The following is a 22,583-nucleotide window of genomic DNA, read 5'->3' on the forward strand; positions in this document are numbered from 1 at the left end:
ACTGCTGCTTAAGTTTAAACACTACCCAGGAAATTGGGCAAAATGCATTTGAGTTACATTCCATTTAGTGTCAAATCTTGATGTGAAGCACTTCAGGAGTCTCCATTTTTTTAGTTGCAGATGTGGTGAGCACTATTGCCTCTCAATACCAGGGATGCGGGTTCGATCCTAACCTAAGGTGACTCTGTGTGGAAACTGCAAGTTTTTCTCATATCTGTGTGGGTTTCCACATAGTCACCTATTTCCTATGCTCCTATTTCCTCCCACAGTCCAAGCATGTGCAGATTAGGTGGATTACCTATCATGAAGGCAATGTTATGAGGATGATCTGGGGGTGGAGCTTTTTGGGATCCTCTTCAGGTGTTCGGTGCAGATTCAATGGGCCAAATGGGTATTATGTCTACTGTAGGGATTTGATGTGGAATCTTCATGTTCCATAGATTTATTTTAATATTTTGTTCTGTGGGTGAAAGCAGTAAGGTAATTATTGTCTATCTGAAAGCAAGACATTCCATTCCAAATTCATTCCAGAGAACAGTTAAGAGTCATTGAAAACATTGGGCAACTGATGTCACATTGACCAAGACCAAGGAAAGACAGCCGATTTGCTTCTCTGAAGAACATTGATTAGTAAATCAGTTGAGTTATTTTACTGATTCTAACCTTTTTAATTTACAACTGAAATGAATGAGACATGGTTCAATATTTGTTGTCATGTATTGTGAAATGAAGGAGATGCTTCAGTTCAGTGATAAAACCCAAATAAGGTTTGTTTTTATGTGCCCTTTAATTTGATTTGAGAACCCTTTGTGCTGCAGGTCTGATCCCAGCATTATCTTTCTTTAACTATATCACATTGTCAGAACTGGATTTCTTTCATTTTGCATGCAAGTTGCCCATGGTTTTAAGTTGTAGCTGGTTTGTATAGTTTGGATATATTCTATATGTAACAAAAACAGTATTTGACTTTTGTAGGCAACCTTTTAATCTTGCAGTTGGGTTGACTAAACACTCAAACTGTTAAGTTATTTCAGTGACTGAGATGTGACAGTGTGGTGACTATTTACAGGAAAACTCAAGAGATTCTCCTTTAACATAAGGTCTGGAGAACTTCTACCTTCAGTTGGAAGCAGTATTTGGGCCAAACAGGCAGTGGCTGCAAAGTGCACTATCTAAAAGGTAAACTGTAGTGACTGGTTAAATCTTCTCAGTCTGCATCTTCCAAACTCACAACTTCTACCACCAAGGACACAAGCAAGTGTATGAACAGTACAGCACAAGAACAGGTCCTTTGGTCCACTGTGGGGACACCATCACCTGTGAGTTTCTCTCCAGGCTATACATCATCCTGACTCCGAACTATACTGCTGGACCTTCACGGACACTGGGTCAAAATCCTGGAATTACCTTTCTAACAGCTTTGTGGGTGTACCTATACCAAACTGACTGCAGCAGGTTCATGACGCAACTCCACCACTGCAGCAAGGATGATTCTGGATGAACAACAAATGCTGACCCAACCAGTGAAGCCCCAGTCCCAGAATGAACAAAAAAAGTAACTGGACATATTTTTGAAAGAAATCATTGATGGGATGCAGACATCACTGGCTTTGCCAGCATTTATTGCCCATCCCTTTTGCCTCAGAGGATAGTTGAGAGTCACTCACATTGCTCTGCTCTGGGTCTGGAGCCATGTGAGCCAGAGGTAAGAGTAGCAGGTTTCTAGAAAATTATTGAAGCAGATGGGCTTTTATGATATTCGACAATGGTTTCATGATCTCCGTTAGGTTAGCTTCTTTATTTCAGGATCTTGAATTGAAATTTCACCATCTGCCATGGAGGGATTTGAACCCATGTCCTCAGAATGTTAGCCTGAATTTCTGGCTTACTAGTCAAATGATGTTGCTTCAATGCCACTGCCTCCCTGTGAGAAGTTCCAAGATCATTGGCTCAAACCATCACTTTCTATGTTCTGTAATTCAAACAACAGAGCATGTTCCCTCAGCTCTGTAATGAGAGTGTCAGCTTAGATCTTATGTCAAAGCTGTGATCTCTTTGCCTTCTGATTCAGGTAAGTTTGCTATCCAGTGAGCTGTGGCTGGTAAATTTTTCCCTTGGAGAGTCTCTTAATTCTTTTCCTTAAATGTTCTGGCATGATGTCAGGAAGAATCTTTCCATACAAAGGGTAGTGCTAATCTGGAGTTCTTCCTCTGTCTCCCAAACCAAACAAAACACTTGAGTGGAGGGAGGTCACATGAAGAGTTTAGAACTAAGTAAGTTAGATTTTGTTGGATGAGAGCATTGTGAAGTATGGAACAAAGGGAGGTAAATAGAGGTGAGGTATGGGTCAGCCACAATCTAATTGCAGGCCATACTGGGCTTGAAGGAGTGAATGGCTGCCTCTGATTCTAATGTTCCTATTCACTGCAGTACTGATATAATCACAATGTTCTTGCTGACAAGTATTGTTTGGCCACAATAAGTGATTGTTTTAAAAAATGCACCTTTTTACTATGGGAACAAAAATATTTTTATTTATCAGTACTAGAAAGCAGTGGAACATTGCTTCAGCTGAATGCTGCCTTATTATATATTTTGGATGTTTCTACCTCGTTTGTGTTTTCTTACATGGCTCCAGTAATCTGTAAAACTCTTTAATCTAAAATTCTTAAATGTTTAAGTGTATAAAGAAGATTTGGAGCATTCATACTCTTGCATTATCCACTGCAGATTTTAAGTAAAACTGCATGGGGATACATCTTAATTTACCTTTATTGTCTCTAGAAGTCACTTGGGCGGCATGGTGGCTCAGTGGTTAGCATTGCTGCCTCACAGTGCCAGAGACCGGGTTCAATTCCCCTGTGAACCTTTTGGGCTGAAGGGCTTGTTTCCATACTGTTGGTAATCTAATCTAACCTAATGATGAGGGACTGACAATCGAAACAGGAAAGAATCACACTTTTTAATTGTTCGTAGGATGTGGGCAAAGCCAAGTAGACCAGCATATATTGTTCATCCCTAATTGTCCTGGAGAAGTTGACAATGAGATGCTTCCTTGAACTACTGCAGTTCTTGAGGTGTAGGGGCACCCATAGTGTTAGGTAGTTCCAGGATTTTGACCCAGCAGCGGTGAAAGAAAAGCTACACAGTTCCAAGTTTGGGTGGTGTATCATATAGAGGGGAATATACAGGTGGTGGTGCTGCCCTTGTCCTTTGAAGGTTAGAGCTGGTGCTTTTAGAACCTGCTGTTGGAGGAGCCTTGGGTGTGTTATTGTGGTGCATCTTGTAAGTGGTGGACACTGTGCATCAACAGTGAGGGAAGTGAATGTAGAAAGTGGTGGATGGGATGCCAGTCAAGTAGGCTGCTTTCTGTTGGATGGCTTCTTAAGTGTTGTTGACTGTGCTTATCCAGGCTAATAGAGTGTACTTCTTCACACTTCTGTCATATGCCTTCTCTATGATGGACAGATATTGGGAAGTCAGGAGTTGAGTTGCTTTCCACGTGTTCTTGTAACCATAGTGTTTGTATACCTGGTCAAGTTCAGTTTCTGTTCAATGATAACCCCCAGAATGATAGTTCAGGATTCACCAATGGGAATAGTGTTGAATAGCATGCAAGATGGTTGGTCAAAATCTGTCTTGTTGGAGGTTGTCATTGCCAGTGTACCACGAATATTAGCTGTGATTTGAACAGAACCTTTGCACATCCTCTGAATGTTCCAAATTGCTCTGGTGCCAAGAATTTTGATTTTGAAGTAAGTCATTATTATATTGTCTGACCTTGTTGTCGAGGTGCTTTAAGGAAACTCTTTAATTTCCTGGATCTGAAGAAGACTGTTCATCTCATTGTATGACTTGTTGGCCCCAACCATTATGGGAGGCAAAGAAAGCATTTAAACTTTAACAGTCTTCTAAGATTTTGAGATTTGCTGTAAATTGATGATCGTATTTTTGGATTAGCTGGTATAAAGCATTAACATTGCTTGCACTTTCTATAATGCGTAGAATTGCATACTGAGTTTTGACATGAAAACAGGACAATTTAAGTGAATTGATTGGCACTCCTTATTGTTCACACAAGCCTAGCACCTGTCACTTCACCAGCAGATCCTTCTACTCCTTTTCCACCTCACATATTTATGCATTTTTACTGTTCAACCACTCTGATGTAGTGGAAAGTTTCACGTTCTTACTACTCTCTGGTAATTACTGCCTAAAGATGTGGTAGAGGCAGAAACCTTCATAACATTTAAGAATTTAGATGTGGACATGCAATGCCAAGGTGTACAAGACTATGGGCCCAAATGTTAGAAAATTGGATTAGAAGAGTTAGCTCCTTTTTTTTGGACTGGTGCAGACTTGATGGGCTGAAGGACCTTTTGCTGTGCTGTAGATCACTATGACGTCACGAACTAGGTTTCCCCTGAATTCCCATTTGATTTATTACTGATTATGTAACATGTTTTAAGGCATTTTTCTCAGGTCTCCCCCCACAAATGGAATCATTTTCTTTACATTTACCTTATTAACTCCTGTCATAATTTAAAAAACTTTAATCTCATCCGTTTTTTTTTGGGATGCAGCGAGTTTGGCAAAATTGCCTGTTGGAAGTGCCTTCTGCAATGTGCCAGTTCCTTGACCGACATCTACTTGTTCCAGATGTGAGGTTATATTGTACTCGGAGGTTAAATGATTGACAACCAAGCAGGAGCTAATCGATTTGAAGTCCTTAATTAAAATGATTTCAAAATATTTGGTGTTTATTACATCAACTTTGAGCACAGTCAGATGAAGAAAGAGGGAAGTCTATTCCTGTTGGCAGCGCTGGGTAAAGAAATTGAAATCCCATAGCATTATTCTATTTTAACGCCAGCACCTGTTCAGACAGTCTAAATGGTGTCCTTTAACAGCTGTCATTGCAAGCATGGCAAATCATTTGAACACAACGGCTAATTTTATTTGCAAAATGCCTGTGTATTCTCATCCGCCTGAAATTTAAAACTATTAGAAATGCATATTCTGTTCTGTATTGACCATTTTAATCTCAATGAGAAATGTTCATAAGTGTAAATACAAAACTTTAAGAAGATATAAAAACTACACAAAAATAAACTATGTTGGTTGATATAAATTAAACTGATTTCTAGAATGGGGTAGTCTTGTGATGCATTGGAGCTTTCAAGAATGAAAGCTGACCATATTGAAATTTAGAAAATTGTGTGTGGGCTTGAGATGGATTCTGAGAGGGTAGGTCCTCTAGTGAGGGAATCTAGAACTAGGGGCCACAGTTTCAAAATAAAGTGTCCTCCATTTTTAAGATGTGGAATTCCTTTCTCATTGGTCATTTGACTTTGGATTTCTCTTCTTTGGCGAACGGTAGAGGCTGGCAAATCGTTTGAACACAACTGTTAATTTTATTTGCAAAATGCCTGTGTATTCTCTTCTGTCTGAAATTTAAAACAATTCGAAATGCATATTCTGTTCTTTATTGACCATATTCAAATCTGGCAAAGAGTATGGGAGGGTGGAGGTTGTGGAGGGAAGTGGGGGTTCACAGGCAGGCAGGGGTGATGGCTGATGGAGGCAGAGAGCAGGGAGGGGGCACAGGGCAGAAGGGAGGTTGGAGTTGGGATGATTGGGAACATGAGAAGTGAGGGGACTAAGCAAGTGGGAACATGGGAGGGGGGAGTGTGGGAAGAGAGGTGGTGAGTATGTTAAGAGGGGGGACAAATGGAGGTGTGAGAGAAGGGAGGGAGGGGGTGTGGAGGGAAAGAGAGGAGGGGATGAAGAGGAAGGTGAGGGCAAATGGAGAGGGATGGTGGCCATGGAGTGAAGAAAGACTAAGGAGCGTGGGGAGGTAGGATGTATAGGATGGAAGGAAGCGAGGTGAGGGAGGAGCTGGAAGGGATGGGGAGCTTGGGAAGAGGGGAGGGGTGGGGCCAAAGAGGAAGATAAGCGGAGCAACAGATAAAAGGGGGGGGGGAGAATGGGAAAGACGGGGAGAGGAAGCATGGAGGGAGATAGAAAGGTTGGTTGAACAATGTGCCAGTGGTGGGAGAGAGTTTGAAGGGAATAGGAGCAAGGGTGTCAATCAGAGGAAATGAAGGAAAGGAAGTGGTGCAGGGTGGGAAAGTAGTGGGAAGAGGAAAAGGAGAGAGTTGGAGAATGTGCGCACAGGATATTCTGTGCGCCCATTCTGATTGGAAGGTTCTGTTATCTATTGCCGATCCCCTCCCCTCCCCTCCCTTATATTTCTGCACACCATTTCTATCCAAAAAAAATCATCCAATGCCCTTTTGAATGTCTGCATTTCCAGGAAATGCATTCCATGCCCTAATTACTTGTTGAGTGAAAAAGCTTTTCCTTACATCACTTTAAACCTATTCTTATTTTCTTTTATGAGCAGGAACGGCTTCTACCTTATCCACCCGCTCATGACTTTGAAATGCACTATCAAATTTCTTAGTCTTCTCTCTGGGGAGAACATCCCCAACATCTTTGGTCTGTCCCTGTAACTGATGCTTCTCATTCCTGGAACCATTCACTTCTGCTCTCTTTCCAGTGCATTCACATCTTTCCTGTAATGTGGGCCCACAACTGTTACAGTACTGCAGCTGAGGTCAAGCAAGTGTGCTTTTTATGTTCAGCATCACTCCCTGCTCTTGTACTCTATGCATCTATTAATAAAGCTGAGAACACTCTGTGCTTTGCCAACTGCTCTCTCCACCTGTGTTGTCACCTTCAATGATCTGTGCACATATACACTCAGGATTCTGTCTCCTGCACTCCCTTTAGAATTGCGATCCTGATATTATATTGTTTTCAAATTTTCTTCTGACCAGAGTGTATTACTTTGAGGGAAAGTGGATGGAGTGAGAGGGGGAAATGAAGTAGGCATGAGTTGGATGCAGAAGCTGGGGAAGAAAGGGATGGAATGGGAGAAGGAATGAGAGGAACAGAACAGGAGGGAAGGGATAAGTGGTGAGGGAGAGGGCTCGAATGATGGGGAGAGGTGGGGAATGAGAGAGGTTTGGATCTTCAGATAAAGAGGGTGGGGCTGGTGGGTGAAGGGTAGCATTGGGGAGGGTATCCAGGTGAGGTTTCACAGAAACCTTGTGTGTTTGTAGCAAGGCTCTTACTCTTGTGTTCTAACCTTGCAATTTATCTTCTTAAATCCTTGCTGTGTCTGTATACTAGCTTTCTCTGTTTCTTGCATAAGTGCTTTAAAGATACACTGAAGATCGATATTTAGAAGTTTCATGCCTTCATTTCCTCGACTGCAGTTGCTTGCAGTCAATGCATCATATGAAACTCAGTGTGTTTTGAAAAATGTCAGTCTTTGGTGATGTGTTAACATGCTCATTTTTGAGTCAGAGACTTTCGCGCAAAATCCAGGCTAAGATATATGCAGTAAAGGAAGGGCAAGGAGTTTTACTGATGTAAAGGCACTGCTAATTCCTGAGTCAACATGTGTACAATCACCAACTTTTGACAAAGATTTTGAAGAGGACAAAAGGGAGATTAATTAGAATGACCAGGGATTTTAGTTATGTGAATAGACTGGTGTCGCAAATCTGTTTTCCTTAGAGAGAAGCAGGCTCAAAGTGAGTTTACCTAGAATAAATAAAGTGAAGTGGCTTCCAAAAGTGAAGGGTCAGTTGACATAGCTTGAATATCATTGGCACAAGTACCAGAGATACCATGAAGAAAATACATGGAATGACTGCTCAGTATTTGGATTGCACTGCTTCCTAGGTTGATATGCGCGGATTTAATAGCTTTCTTGAAAAGGGAATTGGATAAATACTAGAAGGGAGAAAAATTACAGGAAATAACGGGGAATGGGGCTAACTAAATGAGTGTAGCACAGAAACAGACTCTTTGATCCAACCAAATGATTCCTGATGATGGGTTTTTGCCCGAAACATCGATTTTTTTCCTGCTCCTTGGATGCTGTCTGACCTGCTGTGCGTTTCCAGCACCACACTCTTGACCCTTTGGTTCAACCAGTGCATACTGACCATAGTCTAAACTATGTACTTACCTAATGTCTTTTAAACATTCTAACTGTAGCTGCATCCACCACTTCCTCTGGAAGTTTGCTCCACACAACAAACCATTCTCTGTGTAAAAAAAAAAGTTGCCTCTCATTGTCGTCTTGTAATCTTTCTCTCTCACCTTAAAAATATCAAATATTAAAAAAATTAAACATATAGACAATAACTCTCACCGAGTCTTGAAATCCCCAACCCTAGGGAAAAGACACTTGCCATTCAGCGTATCTACACCCCTCATAATTTTATAAACCTTTATAAATTCACCCCTCAACCTCCTACATTTGTGAATAAAGTTCCAGCATCTCCTAATAACTCAGACTGTCTATTTCAGGCAACAACCTGGTAAATATTTTCTGAACCCTCTGCAGAGCTGGTGGACTTAATGGGATGAATGGTCCCCTTTGATGTACTACTGTGATTCTAACACTGGGTTTATTAATGGTTTCTGCTTTCAATTTAGTACAGACAGTACCCATGTTGCAAATGGGTTCTGTTCCTGAGTATGCTCTCATGTCAATTTGCACACAGGTCAGAACAATATGAAGCAGTTGTTCATAAGTACAAGTAATGTTTGCATGTTGGGTATTTGTAATTGTACCCCTGTATGGCATTGAGTTTGTAAGTATGAGTGTCATTTTGTTGGACGTTTGTTAATCAAGAACCCCCTGAAATATGTTTGTATAGTCACTGGTTCGACCACAACTTGAGGATTGTGGATGATTTTGGGGACTATACCAGAGATGAGCTATTTCTGTTGAGATGAGAAATTGGAATAAACAAGATTTTTGTAGTTGAAACAAAAGGTAGAAGTTGTCAAAAAGAGACTTTTAGATGGTTTTGATAAAGTAAATAAAGAAAAACCATTCCTTTTGACAGTGAGTCAGTCGTCAGAGGTCATAGATTTAAACAATTAGTAAGAGATGCATGGTGAGGGACAAAATGTTTTCATTCAATGTTGCTACGTTTTGGAACATTATCCGATGAATTGGTGGAAACAGATTCTACTAAAATGTTAAAATGAAAGCTTGACAGGTATGTTTGACAGATGTTTAACTTGTAATTTTGTTCTTCCTTTCCTCCCAGTTGTTCCTTTCCACGTGATCCTTCCTTAAGGTTCTGTACCTAGGTACTTGTACCTAAGATGGTGCTTTGTGTAGCAACGTTATATACTTTTCATTGTACTCTTGTACCTGAGTACATGTGTCAGTAGATATCAAATGAAAAACTCAGGAAAAAGGTTTGAGACAGCTCAGATGAGTCAGCGCAAGCATGATGAGCTGATTGATCGTCTTCTGTGGTGTGAATTTCTGTGATTCTAACTGTAGTATTTCTGTAGGCACAGTTAAATTAAATATTGTTCTTTGTTCCAGTAGCCGGATTGAGCTTGGAGATGTTACCCCACACAACATTAAACAGCTGAAACGGTTAAACCAAGTCATCTTCCCTGTAAGTTACAACGACAAATTCTACAAGGATGTGCTGGAGGTTGGAGAACTTGCAAAATTAGGTAAAATTTGTGTGAACTCTTGCATGTGTTCCTAATTTTTTTTAAAGAATAAATTGTCAGTACTTTACTTGGTCACATTGTGCCTGGGTTAAATTTGTTTGGGTACCATATTCAGATAGTTATCAAAATTATTATGGGTGTCAAATCTCCATTTATAATGCAGATTTTCATTATCATTGTTGAAAGGAAATTTAGTTGTTGTCATTGGTCAAAATCCTGGAATACTCCATAACAGCATAATATATGTACATGGACCAAGGCTGCAATGGTCCAAGAATCCAGCTCATCAGCAACTTAATAAGAACAATCGGGGTGGAGAAAATATGCTGATCTTGCTCTAAAAATGGTCTTGAATAGCAGCAGGGCTGTAGAAAATTGCAAACATCATCCAAAGTGGTGTTATAGTGAGCAGAAGAAGTTGTTTGCTGACAAAAACAAATGTAAAATCCTTTCCTCACATTCTGCTTAAAAACAGGTCAGAAAATCCAGAACCACCTATATATCTTCACCTTCTGTTTTCTGTCTTGATCTACATTAGTATATTACTCCAGTTCCACGTACTCTCATTTTGTTTGCAAACCTTTTGTGTGGGACCTACAGTATACCAAAGCCTTCTGAAAATTCAAGTATACTAGATTCGTTGGTGGGTCTTTATCTATGCTACACATGACATCTTCAAAATCCCCAAAGGTTTTCTCAAAAATGATATCCCTTTCATTAATCCACATTAACTCTGCCCAGTTTTACAATTCTTTTCTAAATACCAAGGTATCCCATCATTTATATTAGGTTCTAGCATTTTACCTGGAGTACTGTGTGCAGATTTGGTCTCCTTACTTAAGAAAGGATGTACTGACAGTGGAGGCGGTGCAGAGAGTGTTCACTAGGTTGCTTCCAGAGTTGAGGGGGTTGGCTTCTGAGGAGAAGCTGAGTAGATTGGGATTATATTCATTAGAATGCAGAGTAATGAGGGAAGATCTTATAGAAACATATAAAATTATGAAGGGAATCGATAAAATTGAAATAGATAGGATGTTTCCACTGGTAGGTGAAACTAGGGCAAGAGGGCATGCCTCAAGATTAGAGGAAGCAGGTTTAGAACTGAACTGAGAAGGAACTTCTTCACCCAGGGTGTTGTTAATCTATGGAATTCCTTGCCCAGGGAAGTCGTTTAGTAATTGCTTTTAAAGCTAAGGCAGATACCTTTTTGAAAAATAAAGGAATTAAGGGATATGGTGAAAACGCGGGTTAGTGGGGCTGAATCCACGAAAAGATTGGCCACGATCTTATTGAATGGCAGAGCAGGCACTGAGGGCCAGACAGCATACTCCTGCTCCTAGTTCTTAAGTTCTACTATATTGACATCAACCTGACAGGTCTTTTGTTCTCCATTCATCCTGTTGCCCCATTTTTAAATTGAGAGTTGAAGCTTGCTGCTTTCAAGTCTTCAGGAGCTTTTCTGGAACTTATACAATTTTGACAAATAAGTCCCAGAACATCCACTACCTCTACAACCACCTCTTTCAATACTCTGGGATAGCAGATTATCAGGTTCAGGTGATTTATTAGCCTTCAATCCAATTAACCTTTCAAGTACTCCCTCCTTGCTAATGCTAATTTCTTTCAGTTTCTCACTTTCACATGGCTGAGTCTCATGCTATACCTGGGAGACTTTCCATGAAAGCAGATGCAAAGTACTTGTTTAATTTCTCTGCCATTTCCCAGTTGTCCAGTATAAAATCTCCTGTCTCCACCTGTAATGGTTCCACATATGTAGTGACTAATCATTTTATTTTCGTATACCTTCTGGTTTGGGATCTAACATTAGCTCCATAAGCTTATGTTAAATCTTCTTTGTTTTCTTACAACTTCTAATAAAAATAAAATAACTGCACATTCATTCTAGCTTTTGATGGGTGTGTGTTCTGTGCACCTTTGGCACATAACTGCTTATCTGTTGGAACTGCGGCTTAAACTGAGCGTGAGTTTCTCCCACACTAATGTTGAAATTTTACCTTTTGTATGCTATAATTTCTGTTGCCTGTAAGCTAGTCATTGAATCCACGTCATATTACAGATAACACAGTGCAGGGCTTTCTGCTTCTCTGAATACTTAACTTATGTATTCAAGTTCTTATTTTCAATGGTAAATTATTGTCTGTTGCAAAGAATAGCAAGTGTGAACCATAGAGTGTAGCCACAATTGCAAGATTAAAAGGGAACAGTTTCTCCTTTGACCTAAAAAATACATGGGACAGAGCTTGTAGAATCAGTGACATATCATTTAAGAGGCTTTTTGGTCCCTTCAGTCTGTGCCAGCTCTTTGATAGAACTATTCAATTAATTCTATTATGTTGCTCTTCACCAATTTTTAAGACATGATTTTTTTTTTCCCCTTCGAGTACATGTCTAAATCCCTTAGGAAAGTTACTCTGGCAGCTCATTCCACACACGTACCACCCTCTGCGTGAAAAAGTTGCCCCTTAGGTCTCTTTTATATCTTTCCCCTCTCACCCTAAACCTATGCCCTCTAGTTCTGGACTCCCCGACCCCAGGGAAAAGACTGTCTATTTATCCTATCCATGCCCCTCAATTTTGTAAACCTCTATAAGGTCACCCCTCCGCCTCTGACGCTCCAGGGAAAACAGCCCCAGCCTGTTCAGCTTTTCCCTTTAGCTCAGATCCTCCAACCCTGGCAGCATCCTTGTAAATCTTTTCTGAACCCTTTCAAATTTCACAACATCTTTCCGATAGGAAAGAGACCAGAATTGCATGCAATATTCCAACAGTGGCCTAACCAATGTCCTGTACAGCCGCAACATGACCTTACAACTCCTCTACTCAATACTCTGACCAATAAAGGAAAGCATACCAATCGCCGCCTTCACTATCCTATCTACCTGCGACTCCACTTTCAAGGAGCTATGAACCTGCACTCCAAGGTGTCTTTGTTCAGCAACACTCCCTAGGACCTTACCATTAAGTATATAAGTCCTGCTAAGATTTGCTTTCCCAAAATGCAGCACCTTGCATTTATCTGAATTTAAACTCCATTTGCCACTTCTCAGCCCATTGGCCCATCTGGTCCAGATCCTCTTGTAATCTGAGGTAACCCTCTTTGCTGTCCACTACACCTCCAATTTTGGTGTCATCTGCAAACTTACTAACTGTACCACTTATACTCACATCCAAATCATTTATGTAAATGACAAAAGGTAGAGGACCCAGCACCGATCCTTGTGGCACTCCACTGGTCATAGGCCTCCGGTAGAGATGGCAGTTTCCTTCCCTGAAGGAAGTTAGTAAACCAGAAGGATTTTTCCAACAATCGGCAATTGATTCATAGTCATTATTAGACTCTAATTCCAGACACTAATTGAATTAAAATTCCACCATACGCCATCATGGGATTCACACTGAGGACCCCAGCCCATTACCTGGGTCTCTGGATTAACGGTTCAGTGATAATACCAATAGGCTGTCACGTCCCCATAATACATTTTTTGAAAGGTCTCATCTCACAGACCATAAACCTCATCATAGACCAATTTTTTTATTCATTAAAGAGTATTGACATCATCGCAAGGGCAACATTTATTGCTCATCCCCACTTGCCATTGCAAAGCTGTGCCTTCTTAAACTGCTGCAGTCCATGTGATATAGGTATACCCACAATGCTGTTGAGGAATTATTCCAGGATTTTTGCCCACTGACCATAAAGGAATGGGGATAGATTTCCAGTCAAGATTATGTAACTTGGAAAGGAGCTTCCAGGTAATGTTTCCAGGTATCTCCTGGTCTTGTCCTTATCAGTAGTAGGACTCGTGGGTTTAGAGGGTGCTGTTGGTGCTTGGTGAGCACTTGCAGTGAATGTTGTAGCTGCTAACCACTAATGTGCATTGATGGTTAACATTGAAGGTGTGAGATAGGGTGTTGATCAAGCAGGCTGCATTGTTCTGGATGATGTCAAAGTTTCTTAAGTGTAATTGGAGTTGCACTCCTCCAAGCAAGTGGAACGTATACTATGCTTTTTCATTCAAAAGGTAGAACAATGAATGTTTAAAAATAGTAGTGTACCTGAAGTTCATGTCCAACATGTCACTTATTGAACCTAAAGTCAAGACTAAAGTTATTGGACATTGGTTGCTTTTAAATGTGTGTTCTTCCATGCCTGATAAAACTGTGTGTGTCCAGATTTGGTCACTAACTTAATCCTATGTATGTTGTAATGCACATAAGTCACATGTCCATGAGTTTTGGAATGAAATTTATTTGAATTTTGTTTGGAAATGTAATTTCCTCTGCAGGTGGATGTGACTATGGGTTCATACCTTGAATTGAAAGAAGGTTTCTGAGTGCAGTACTCCCTCCATTTTCTATTGGTGTTAGTTAAGTGTTTGGGTCCTGATATATCAGTACCGATTTCCCCTTTGAATCTTGTTAAGTCTTTCTAGAAATGGGGCCATGGTTTTCATCTCTTAACCTGCATGCCCTAGAGGTGAATGTTACTTAAGAGATGGGATCATAATTGTTTGAGTGTCGAAAGGGAGGGAATTCCAGGTAGACAAGTGGGAGGGCAGGTAATGTAGACATTCTTTATGTCTGGCTATCCAGATCTATTTTGGTTTGAGCCAACCAAATTGTTGTCTGTGAATGTAACCAGAGTGCAAGCGCGATCGCAGAATATTACTGTTCCTCTGCTACTATTTCAGCAGGAATTTGCATAAACTTTACAGAAAATTTAAATGGGATACGCACGGATGAGTCCCATGACTGTACAGCAAAAATTTTATCGGAGTCTGAAAAGGGCAGCTTTTACTGATCAACTCCAAAGGCAGAACTGCCTTCATACATGAACAGAAGGGGCAATCAAACCTACAGCACACATTCATTGTAAACCATCTGGGGTGCAGCAGCTTCTTTTGGCATTTAACAGTGCCAGGATCGAGATGAGATTTGACCAGTTCTGTTTGATTTCCAAATAAATGTTTGTGTGACATCTATGACTACATATTATCTGCCATTTCCTTGAATTCTGGAGTTCTTGCTCCATCGTGAGATTTCAAGAATTTCTGATTCTTTCCTGGAAGTTAGTCTTTAATCTGCTTCCACCATCCTTTTAGGCAGGACATTCCAAATGATTTTTTTTTCTTAAAAACGTTAACTTCTTGCCTAATGTCTGCTTTTACCAATCACTTGAAATCTGCATCCTCTGGTTACTCATCTTTTGCCAGTGGAGTCAGATTTTCCATAGTTGCCCAATCAAAACCTCCTCATAACCATAATATTTTGTGCTGCACTTCCTCGCTTATCACCTTGGTACATGGGCTTCTGCCTCTTTGATAGGAGCTGTGAATTTTGGACCAGCCTGGGAGGAGGTTTTGGAGTAGTTAGTTCCAATAGTGATTGGGATTTCTGATGGCAATTATCATAAACCCTCATTTTTGGGAGCAGTTAAGATTTACAGTCAACAATAATGATTCCTATAGTTAAACTAAATTGTAATTTTTCAAAACAATGATCAGTTATAAAATATGATTAATACTTCACAAAATGTAATCTCTTTCATGACAATAAACAGATATTCAGAAAACTATGAAATATTGAAGAACAATGTGGTTTGTTTTTTTATTAATTTGTTTTAATATTGCTTCTGCTTTGGCTGAAAATGTTACATCTTTATTGCTGAATGGCAATGCTTAAGGATTGTTTCATCTCATTTCCTGTCAGCTTATTTCAACGACATTGCAGTGGGTGCAGTGTGCTGTAGAGTGGATCATTCGCAAAACCAAAAGCGATTGTACATCATGACTCTGGGATGCCTGGCACCGTACCGCAGACTAGGAATAGGTAAGCTGAGCAAGAAAATCATAAAAACATGATTCCTCTGGTGCCTCTTAACTTCTGAAAGTTCTTATCTAATAAGGCTAGGTTACATTGATATTTGTATTCCTTGGACCATTGAAACTTAAAGAGCTGATCTAATTACAGGGTTTAAAATACATCAAGACATTTATAGGTTAGACAGAAAGTTGATAGTATGAGAGACATTAGATTGGGAGTACTCACATTGCAGTCACTTACTATATTAAATGGTGGTGGGAACCACAATGGAAGAAACAGCCTGTCTTTGAGGTTGGCTTTTTTTATACTGATGTGGTTTTGTTTAATCCTGTGAACTTCTAGAACATTATTACAAACATTTGTTATGACTATTAAGCATTACAGTTGCTGGTTAGCTTCATTGGTTAGTTCCATTGGTCAGCTCAAGGCTTCTGTGAATGAATGATTCAGAAGCACTATACAATGTCATCAGCGATGTCTTCACTCCTATGAGAGTTATCACAGAATCCCTACAGTGTGGAAACAGCCTTCAGCCCAACAAGTCCACACTGACGTTCTGAAGAGTAACCCATCTAGATGCATCCTGTTGGACTGTTACTTGACATTTACTCCAAACTAATGCACCTAACCTACACATCCCCGAGCAAGTGGGCAATTTGGAATAGCCAATTCACCTGACCTGCACATCTTTGGACTGTGGGAGGAAACTGGAGCACTCTGAGGAAACCCACGCAGATCTGAGGAGAATGTGCATATAGACGATCACTCAAGGCTGGAATCTCACCTGGATCCCTGACACAGTGAAGCAGCAGTGCTAACCACTGAGCCATTATTTGCCGATACTCTTCGAGTCATAGAGATGTACAACACGGAAACAGACCCTTCGGTCCAACACATCCATGGTGATCGGATATCCCAACCCAATCTAGTCCCACCTGCCAACACTTGGCCCGTATCCCTCCAAACCCTTCCTATTCATATATCCATCCAGTTGTCTTTTAAATGTTGCAATTGTACTAGCCTCCACCACTTCCTCTGGCATCCTGTTCCACACAGGCACCACTCTCTGCGTGAAAACGTTGCCCCTTAGGTCTCTTTCATATCTTTCCCCTCTCACCTGAAACCTATGCCCTTTAGTTCTGGACTCCCACACCCCAGGGAAGAGACTGTCTCTTTATCCTATCCATGCCCCATGTGATTTTATAAACCTCTATAATGTCACCCCTCCGCTTCCGTCGCTCCAGGGAGATCAGCCCAGTCCACTCAACCTCTCCCTGTAGCTCAAATCCTCCAAACCTGGCAACATCCTTATAAATCCAAACTCCACCAAAACTAACCATGGACAAGCATTAGGTTTTGTTATTTTGACACTCATACTATAGAGGTTCATTTGGAACTCCTGAGAGTCTCATTTTTCCCATCTTATGTGAAATGATATGAACTATTTCTTTTTCATGAATTTCCTCTGGAATAATTTATCAGGTGTCAGTGTAGAGTTGACTGTGCTTGCTGCCTGCTGACCCTACTGGAACCCAAGAATAATTTTTTTGGAGTCACTCTGGATGAGGATGATTTTAAGTCAAAAGTAATAAGTAGACTTTATTTGTAAGCAGACTGCTTTTATCAATTGGAGATGTCGGTGTTGGACTGGAGTGTACAAAGTTAAAAATCACACAACACCAGGTTATAGTCCAACAGGTTTAATTGGAAGCACTAGCTTTCGGAGTGCTGCTCCTTCACAACCACCTGATGAAGGAATAGCGCTCCGAAAGCTAGTGCTTCAATTAAACCTGTTGGACTATAACCTGGTGTTGTGTGATTTTGTACTTTGGCTTTTTCAAAGTAACCGCAGAAATATATGCCTGGAGGAAGTATTGTCTTTGGAAAACAAACTGCAGTAGATCATAAGACGTGGAAGCAGAAGTAGGCTATTTGGCCCAGTAGGTCCACTCTTCTGTTCAATGAGAATTCATGGCTGATCTGATAATCTTCAACTCTGCTTTCTCGTCTTATCAATAATCCTTGATTCTGTTCCTGATTAGAAATATGTTTATCTCAAGCTTTGAATATACTTAATGACCCAGACTCCATAGCCCTCTGCACTAAAGATTCCACAGAATTCCCTCTGAGGGACAAAATAATTCCTCCTCTGTCTTTAATTGGGTGACTCCTTATTCTAAGATTATGTCCTTGCTTCCTAGACCTTTCCCTGCAAGGTGAAACAACCTCTCCGCATCTGCCATGGCAAATCTTATGTTGCAAAAAAGTCTTCTCTAACCTCCTAAGCCCAATGAGTACATAGACTGAGCCTCTGTCATTGGAAAAGTACTAAGTTACCTTTAATTGTCTGCCTCTCTTTTTGATTAAGCGTGTTACATTGGCAGTTTTCCAATTCTCTGGGACTTTTCCAGAATTTAAGGATTGTTGGAAGATTGCTATTGATATATCCACTGTAGCTAGTTCCTTTAAAACCCGAGGATGAAATCCATCAGATCCAGGGACTTATCGGCTTTTAGCCCTGTTAGTTTTCTTAGTATTTCACGAGTGATAATTATAATGTTTATTTTTCTATGTCTAGAGGACTGCCTTTCTACTCTTGGGCTTACATGGGATCTCTGCACAACAGGCAAGACTTCTCTTGGGGAAGCCAGAAATTGCTTTTAGACTCCAGAATAGCGAATGAAAACCAAGACTTGAATTTATCAATCTTGGTTTATTCCAAAGTGCTTCTCAGACAGGGAAATACTTTTGAATAGTACTTGCTACTCTGCTGTAGTAATTATAGCAACCAGTCCACAAACAGTAAAATCACACAAGCAGCATGGCAACAAAAGCCAAATCATGTTATAGTGATAGTGACTGCAGGATAAATAGCTCAATGTTAAGATACCTAGGACAACTCCTATGCCTCTTCAGAGCCATGAAATCTTTTATGCCCATTTGAGGAGACAGATGAGACCTCTTTAGTGTTGTATCTGAAAGCTGACCCCATCAGTAATGCAGTGCTTCCACAGTATTATAACAGAGTGCCTGAATTTTGTGCACAAGTTTATGAATTTATAAAATATATTCAGAGGCCATTTGGCTCATTCAGTCTGGCAGTCTTTTTGAAGAGCCTTCTGAAGATGCACAATCCCTGACTCCTTATGCTTATCCTTGCAGTGTTTCTTGACTTTCAAGCATTTATTCAATCCCTTTGAAAATTGCTGTTGAACTGGTTGTATCACCCTGTCAGCTAGTGCATTTTACTTCATAAGCTAATAAAAACCGAAAGACCTGCGGATGCTGGCAATTAGAAGCAAAAGCCCAAATTGCTGGAAAAACTCAGCAGATCTTGCAGCATCTGAGTTTTTCAGTTGTTCTTCATGTTACTTCTGTTTTGCCATTCACCTGAAACCTGTGCCCTGATTCTTCAGCCATTGCAGACAGGTTACCTTTATTACTTTATTAAGCACTGAAATGAGCATGGCAACCTTTGATTTTTGTTAAACAGTGCTTTCAGATCTTCCCTTGACCTTCTCTGATCTAAAGCAATCAATCCAAGCTTCTCTCAGACTGGTTCTAGCAATGAGGGATTACAATCTAATAAATCTGTTCAAATTTTTTACGTTTTTCCTGATGGGTAGTGTACAAAATTGGACATAATACTGGTTCAGCTCTAGTATTTCATAAATATTCAATGGAATTTCCTGCTTTGGTGCTTTCTGCCTTCCATATAAAGCCAGAAATCCCATATTTATATCCTTTATCAGCTTTGTTTTAACCTGTTCTGACACTTACAAGGATTTCAAGTTATCAGCCCTCAACCTTCTGACCCAAAGGTGAGGATGCTGATACCTAATTTTAAATTGATTATAGCAAGAGTGTGTTGAGCATTTGAGATTTTAATTTTGTAAATTCAGAAAGTCTATTTGCACTTTTTGGTGAGTAGGGAATATGCGTCCAAGGAAGGAGATGTTGAGGTCAAGTTACGAAATATCCTGTCAGAAACCATAATGGAGCAGAATCTGTGATTGTCTTAACAAGCATAATGTGATAAGTCTTTCAGAAAAAGAAAAACTAAAATGTATGAGATAAAGAACATTTCCATTATGGGTGGAAACCAGATGAGAAGGTTAGGCCATGATACAGTGAACATTTAGAAATCTAAGTGTAGTAACTGGACTTAAATACAGTTTGCATTTGGCCAATTCCTCTGTATTTGTATTTCTACTTTGTGATCTTCCTTCTCTTTCTCCTCTTGTCACCCTATAAACATAGCCTTCTATTGTTTTCTCCCTCATATTGTCTTGCTTCCCTTTAAGTCTGTCTATGCTATTCACTTCAAGCACTCCCAGGGGTAGAAGCTTCCATATGTTTGGTATTCTTCTATATTTGAAATTGAAATGTAAAGGTGATCCATTCCAGTAGTCACATTATTAATAAAAGTGTAAGCGTAACAATTTGTTACTGGTATCCATTCATGCTTAATTGGCATAAAACCTATCCCAAAGTTAAGCGTATTATCAGCTGAATGCAGGTCAAGTGCCAAATGTTCTTTGCTGGAATGGAACTATGAGTGAGACGTTTGGAATTGGACACAACACATATCAGAAAGTTACTGCGTGGTGCTACAGATATAGTAGAGTAGTTTGGCTGGATTGTTATTTTTGATATCTGGACTCCATCTTTTAAATAAACACTCAAATAATATTTTGTGCAGTCTCTATTGCATGCTGAACTGAGTTTGAATAATTCCACGTTTGAACAGACTTTGCTGTATCTAAATCAAATACTGGAAATATTCAGCTTGCATTGCAGTATCTCTGAAGAGAAAGTTAACATTTCAGGATGATTATCTTTTGGAACAGTTTGATGTTCTGCTTAAAAGCTTCTAATTGGAGGAATCATGGACATCTGCACCATAGTAAAAATGCCCTTTGACCCATCACGTCTGTGTTTGTCCAAAGCAACAACCTAACTATTCTAATCATGTTTTCCACCACTGGGCCTTACAGTCTTGTATGCTTTGGCATCACAAGTGCACATCTAAATACTTCTTAAATGTTTGAGGGTTTCTGTGTGTTCCACCCTTGCAGTGGTTGTTCCAGATTCTCACCACTCCCTGGGTCACAAAGTTTTCTCTCACATCTCCTCTAAACCTTCTGCCATTACCTTAAATCTATGCCGCATGGTAAAATTGATTACTTCATTATGGGGAAAAAGTTTCTTCCTGTCTTCCCTATCTATGCCCCTCATAATTTTATACATCGCATTCATACCCTGTTTCAATCTCCTCTGCTCCAAGGAAAACAACCTCCGTCTATCCAGTTTCTCTTCATAACTGAAACTGCAGCCCAGGCAACATAATGGTAAATCTTCTTTGCACCCCCTCAGTGCTGTCACATGCCTCCTATAGTGTGGATCCCAGAACTGCACATAAATTCCAGCTATGGCCTAACCAATATTTTATACTGTTCCAGTATAACCTCACTGCTCTTAAACTCTATGCCTAATAAAGGCAAGTGTACCACATATCATCTTAACTACTTTATCTATCTTGTACAACAAGTCCATCTGATCATTGGTGCTTCCCAGGGTCTTGCCATTCATTATATTTGCCTTGTTTGTCCTGCCCAAGTGCATCACCTCACATTTATCCAGATTAAGTTCCATTTCCCTTGGACCAACCTATCTATAACTTCTTGTAGTCCAAAGCTATCCTCACGATTTACCACCCCACCAATTTTTGCATTGTCTGCAAACTCACTGACCAATCCTCCTAGTCAAATCTAAATTATTTATATAAGCTGCAAACAGCAAGGGCCCCAACATTGTCCCCTGTTGGACCCAACTGGACATAGACTTCAGGCCTACCAAACCACTCAGAACCTTCTCTCTGTTTAGGCTAATATCTCTGATTTCTATAAACCATATTATCTCTCTCATTAGTGATCACTAACCCAAAATATTCCTACATTCTTTAATTCCAAGCACAAATTATCACTGTGGTCCTTAATCGGCTCCATTCTTTCCTTCATTACCCTTTTTATCCGTAATATATCTATAAAACAACTCAAGATTTTACTTTATTTCACTTACCAGTATCATTTCATTTCCCCTTTAGCTATCCAAATCTTCATTTGATGTTCCCTCTTTTTTTTATCGTTTGTAGAAATGTGGGATTTGCTGGCTGGCCAGCATTTATGCCCGTCCCTAGTTATCCTTGAGAAGGTGGTAGCGAGCTTGCAGTCCACCTGCTATTGGTTGACTCTCAATACCATTAGGGAGGGAATTACAGGATTTTGATCCAGTGACAATAAAGGAACAGCGGTATTTTTCCAAGTGGCTTGGAGTGGAACTGGAAGGTTGTGGAGTCTCATATATCTTGTTGTGGTTCTGTTCGCCGAGCTGGGAACTTGTGTTGCTGACGTTTCGTCCCCTGTCTAGGTGACATCCTCAGTGCTTGGGAGCCTCCTGTGAAGCGTTTCTGTGATCTTTTTTCCGCCATTTGTAGTGGTTTGAATCTGCTGCTTCCGGTTGTCAGTTCCAGTTGTCCGTTGCAGTGGTCGGTATATTGGGTCCAGGTCGATGTGCTTATTGATTGAATCTGTGGATGAGTGCCATGCCTCTCGGAATTCCCTGGCTGATCTCTGTTTGGCTTGTCCTATAATTGTAGTGTTGTCCCAGTCGAATTCATGTTGCTTGTCATCTGCGTGTGTGGCTACTAAGGATAGCTGGTTGTGTCATTTCGTGGCTAGTAGTGGGACAACGCTACTATTATAGGACAAGCCAAATAGAGAACAGCCAGGGAATTCCTAGAGGCATGGCACTCATCCACAGATTCAATCAATAAGCACATCGACCTAGACCCAATATACCGACTACTGCAACGGACAGCTGGAACTGACAATCGGAAGCGGCAGATTCAAACCACTACAAATGGCGGAGAAAAGATCACAGAAGCGCTTCACAGGAGGCTGCCAAGCACAGGATGTCACCTAGACAGGGGACGAAACGTCTGCAACACAAATTCCCAGCTTGGCGAACAGAACCACAACAATGAGCACCCGAGCTACAAATCTTCTCACAAACTCTCATATATCTGCTGCCCTTGTCCTTCTAGGTGGAAGTGGTTGTGGGTGTGCTCAGTCTGTAATCCTCTAAGGCTTCTGTTTTGAACCCTAGGTTACTCC

General features: G+C 40.4%; 1 protein-coding gene across 2 annotated transcripts in view; it reads left to right on the forward strand.

The window, feature by feature from the left end:
* The window catches only part of naa50 (N-alpha-acetyltransferase 50, NatE catalytic subunit), a 30,136-nt gene that overhangs the window by 3,753 nt on the left and 3,800 nt on the right, over positions 1–22,583 (forward strand). Inside the window, exons 2-3 of one of the 2 annotated variants that reach the window (XM_043691255.2) lie at positions 9,428–9,564; positions 15,295–15,414. In XM_043691255.2, the coding sequence (XP_043547190.1) occupies positions 9,428–9,564; positions 15,295–15,414 (257 nt within the window). The remainder of the gene's footprint in view (positions 1–9,427; positions 9,565–15,294; positions 15,415–22,583) is intronic. The other variant, XM_043691256.2, reaches the window with a different exon arrangement.

The sequence above is a fragment of the Chiloscyllium plagiosum genome, unplaced genomic scaffold (genome assembly GCF_037043375.1).
Source record: "Chiloscyllium plagiosum isolate Xiang-an unplaced genomic scaffold, Cpla_swu_hap1 HiC_scaffold_6, whole genome shotgun sequence".
NCBI lineage: Eukaryota > Metazoa > Chordata > Chondrichthyes > Orectolobiformes > Hemiscylliidae > Chiloscyllium > Chiloscyllium plagiosum.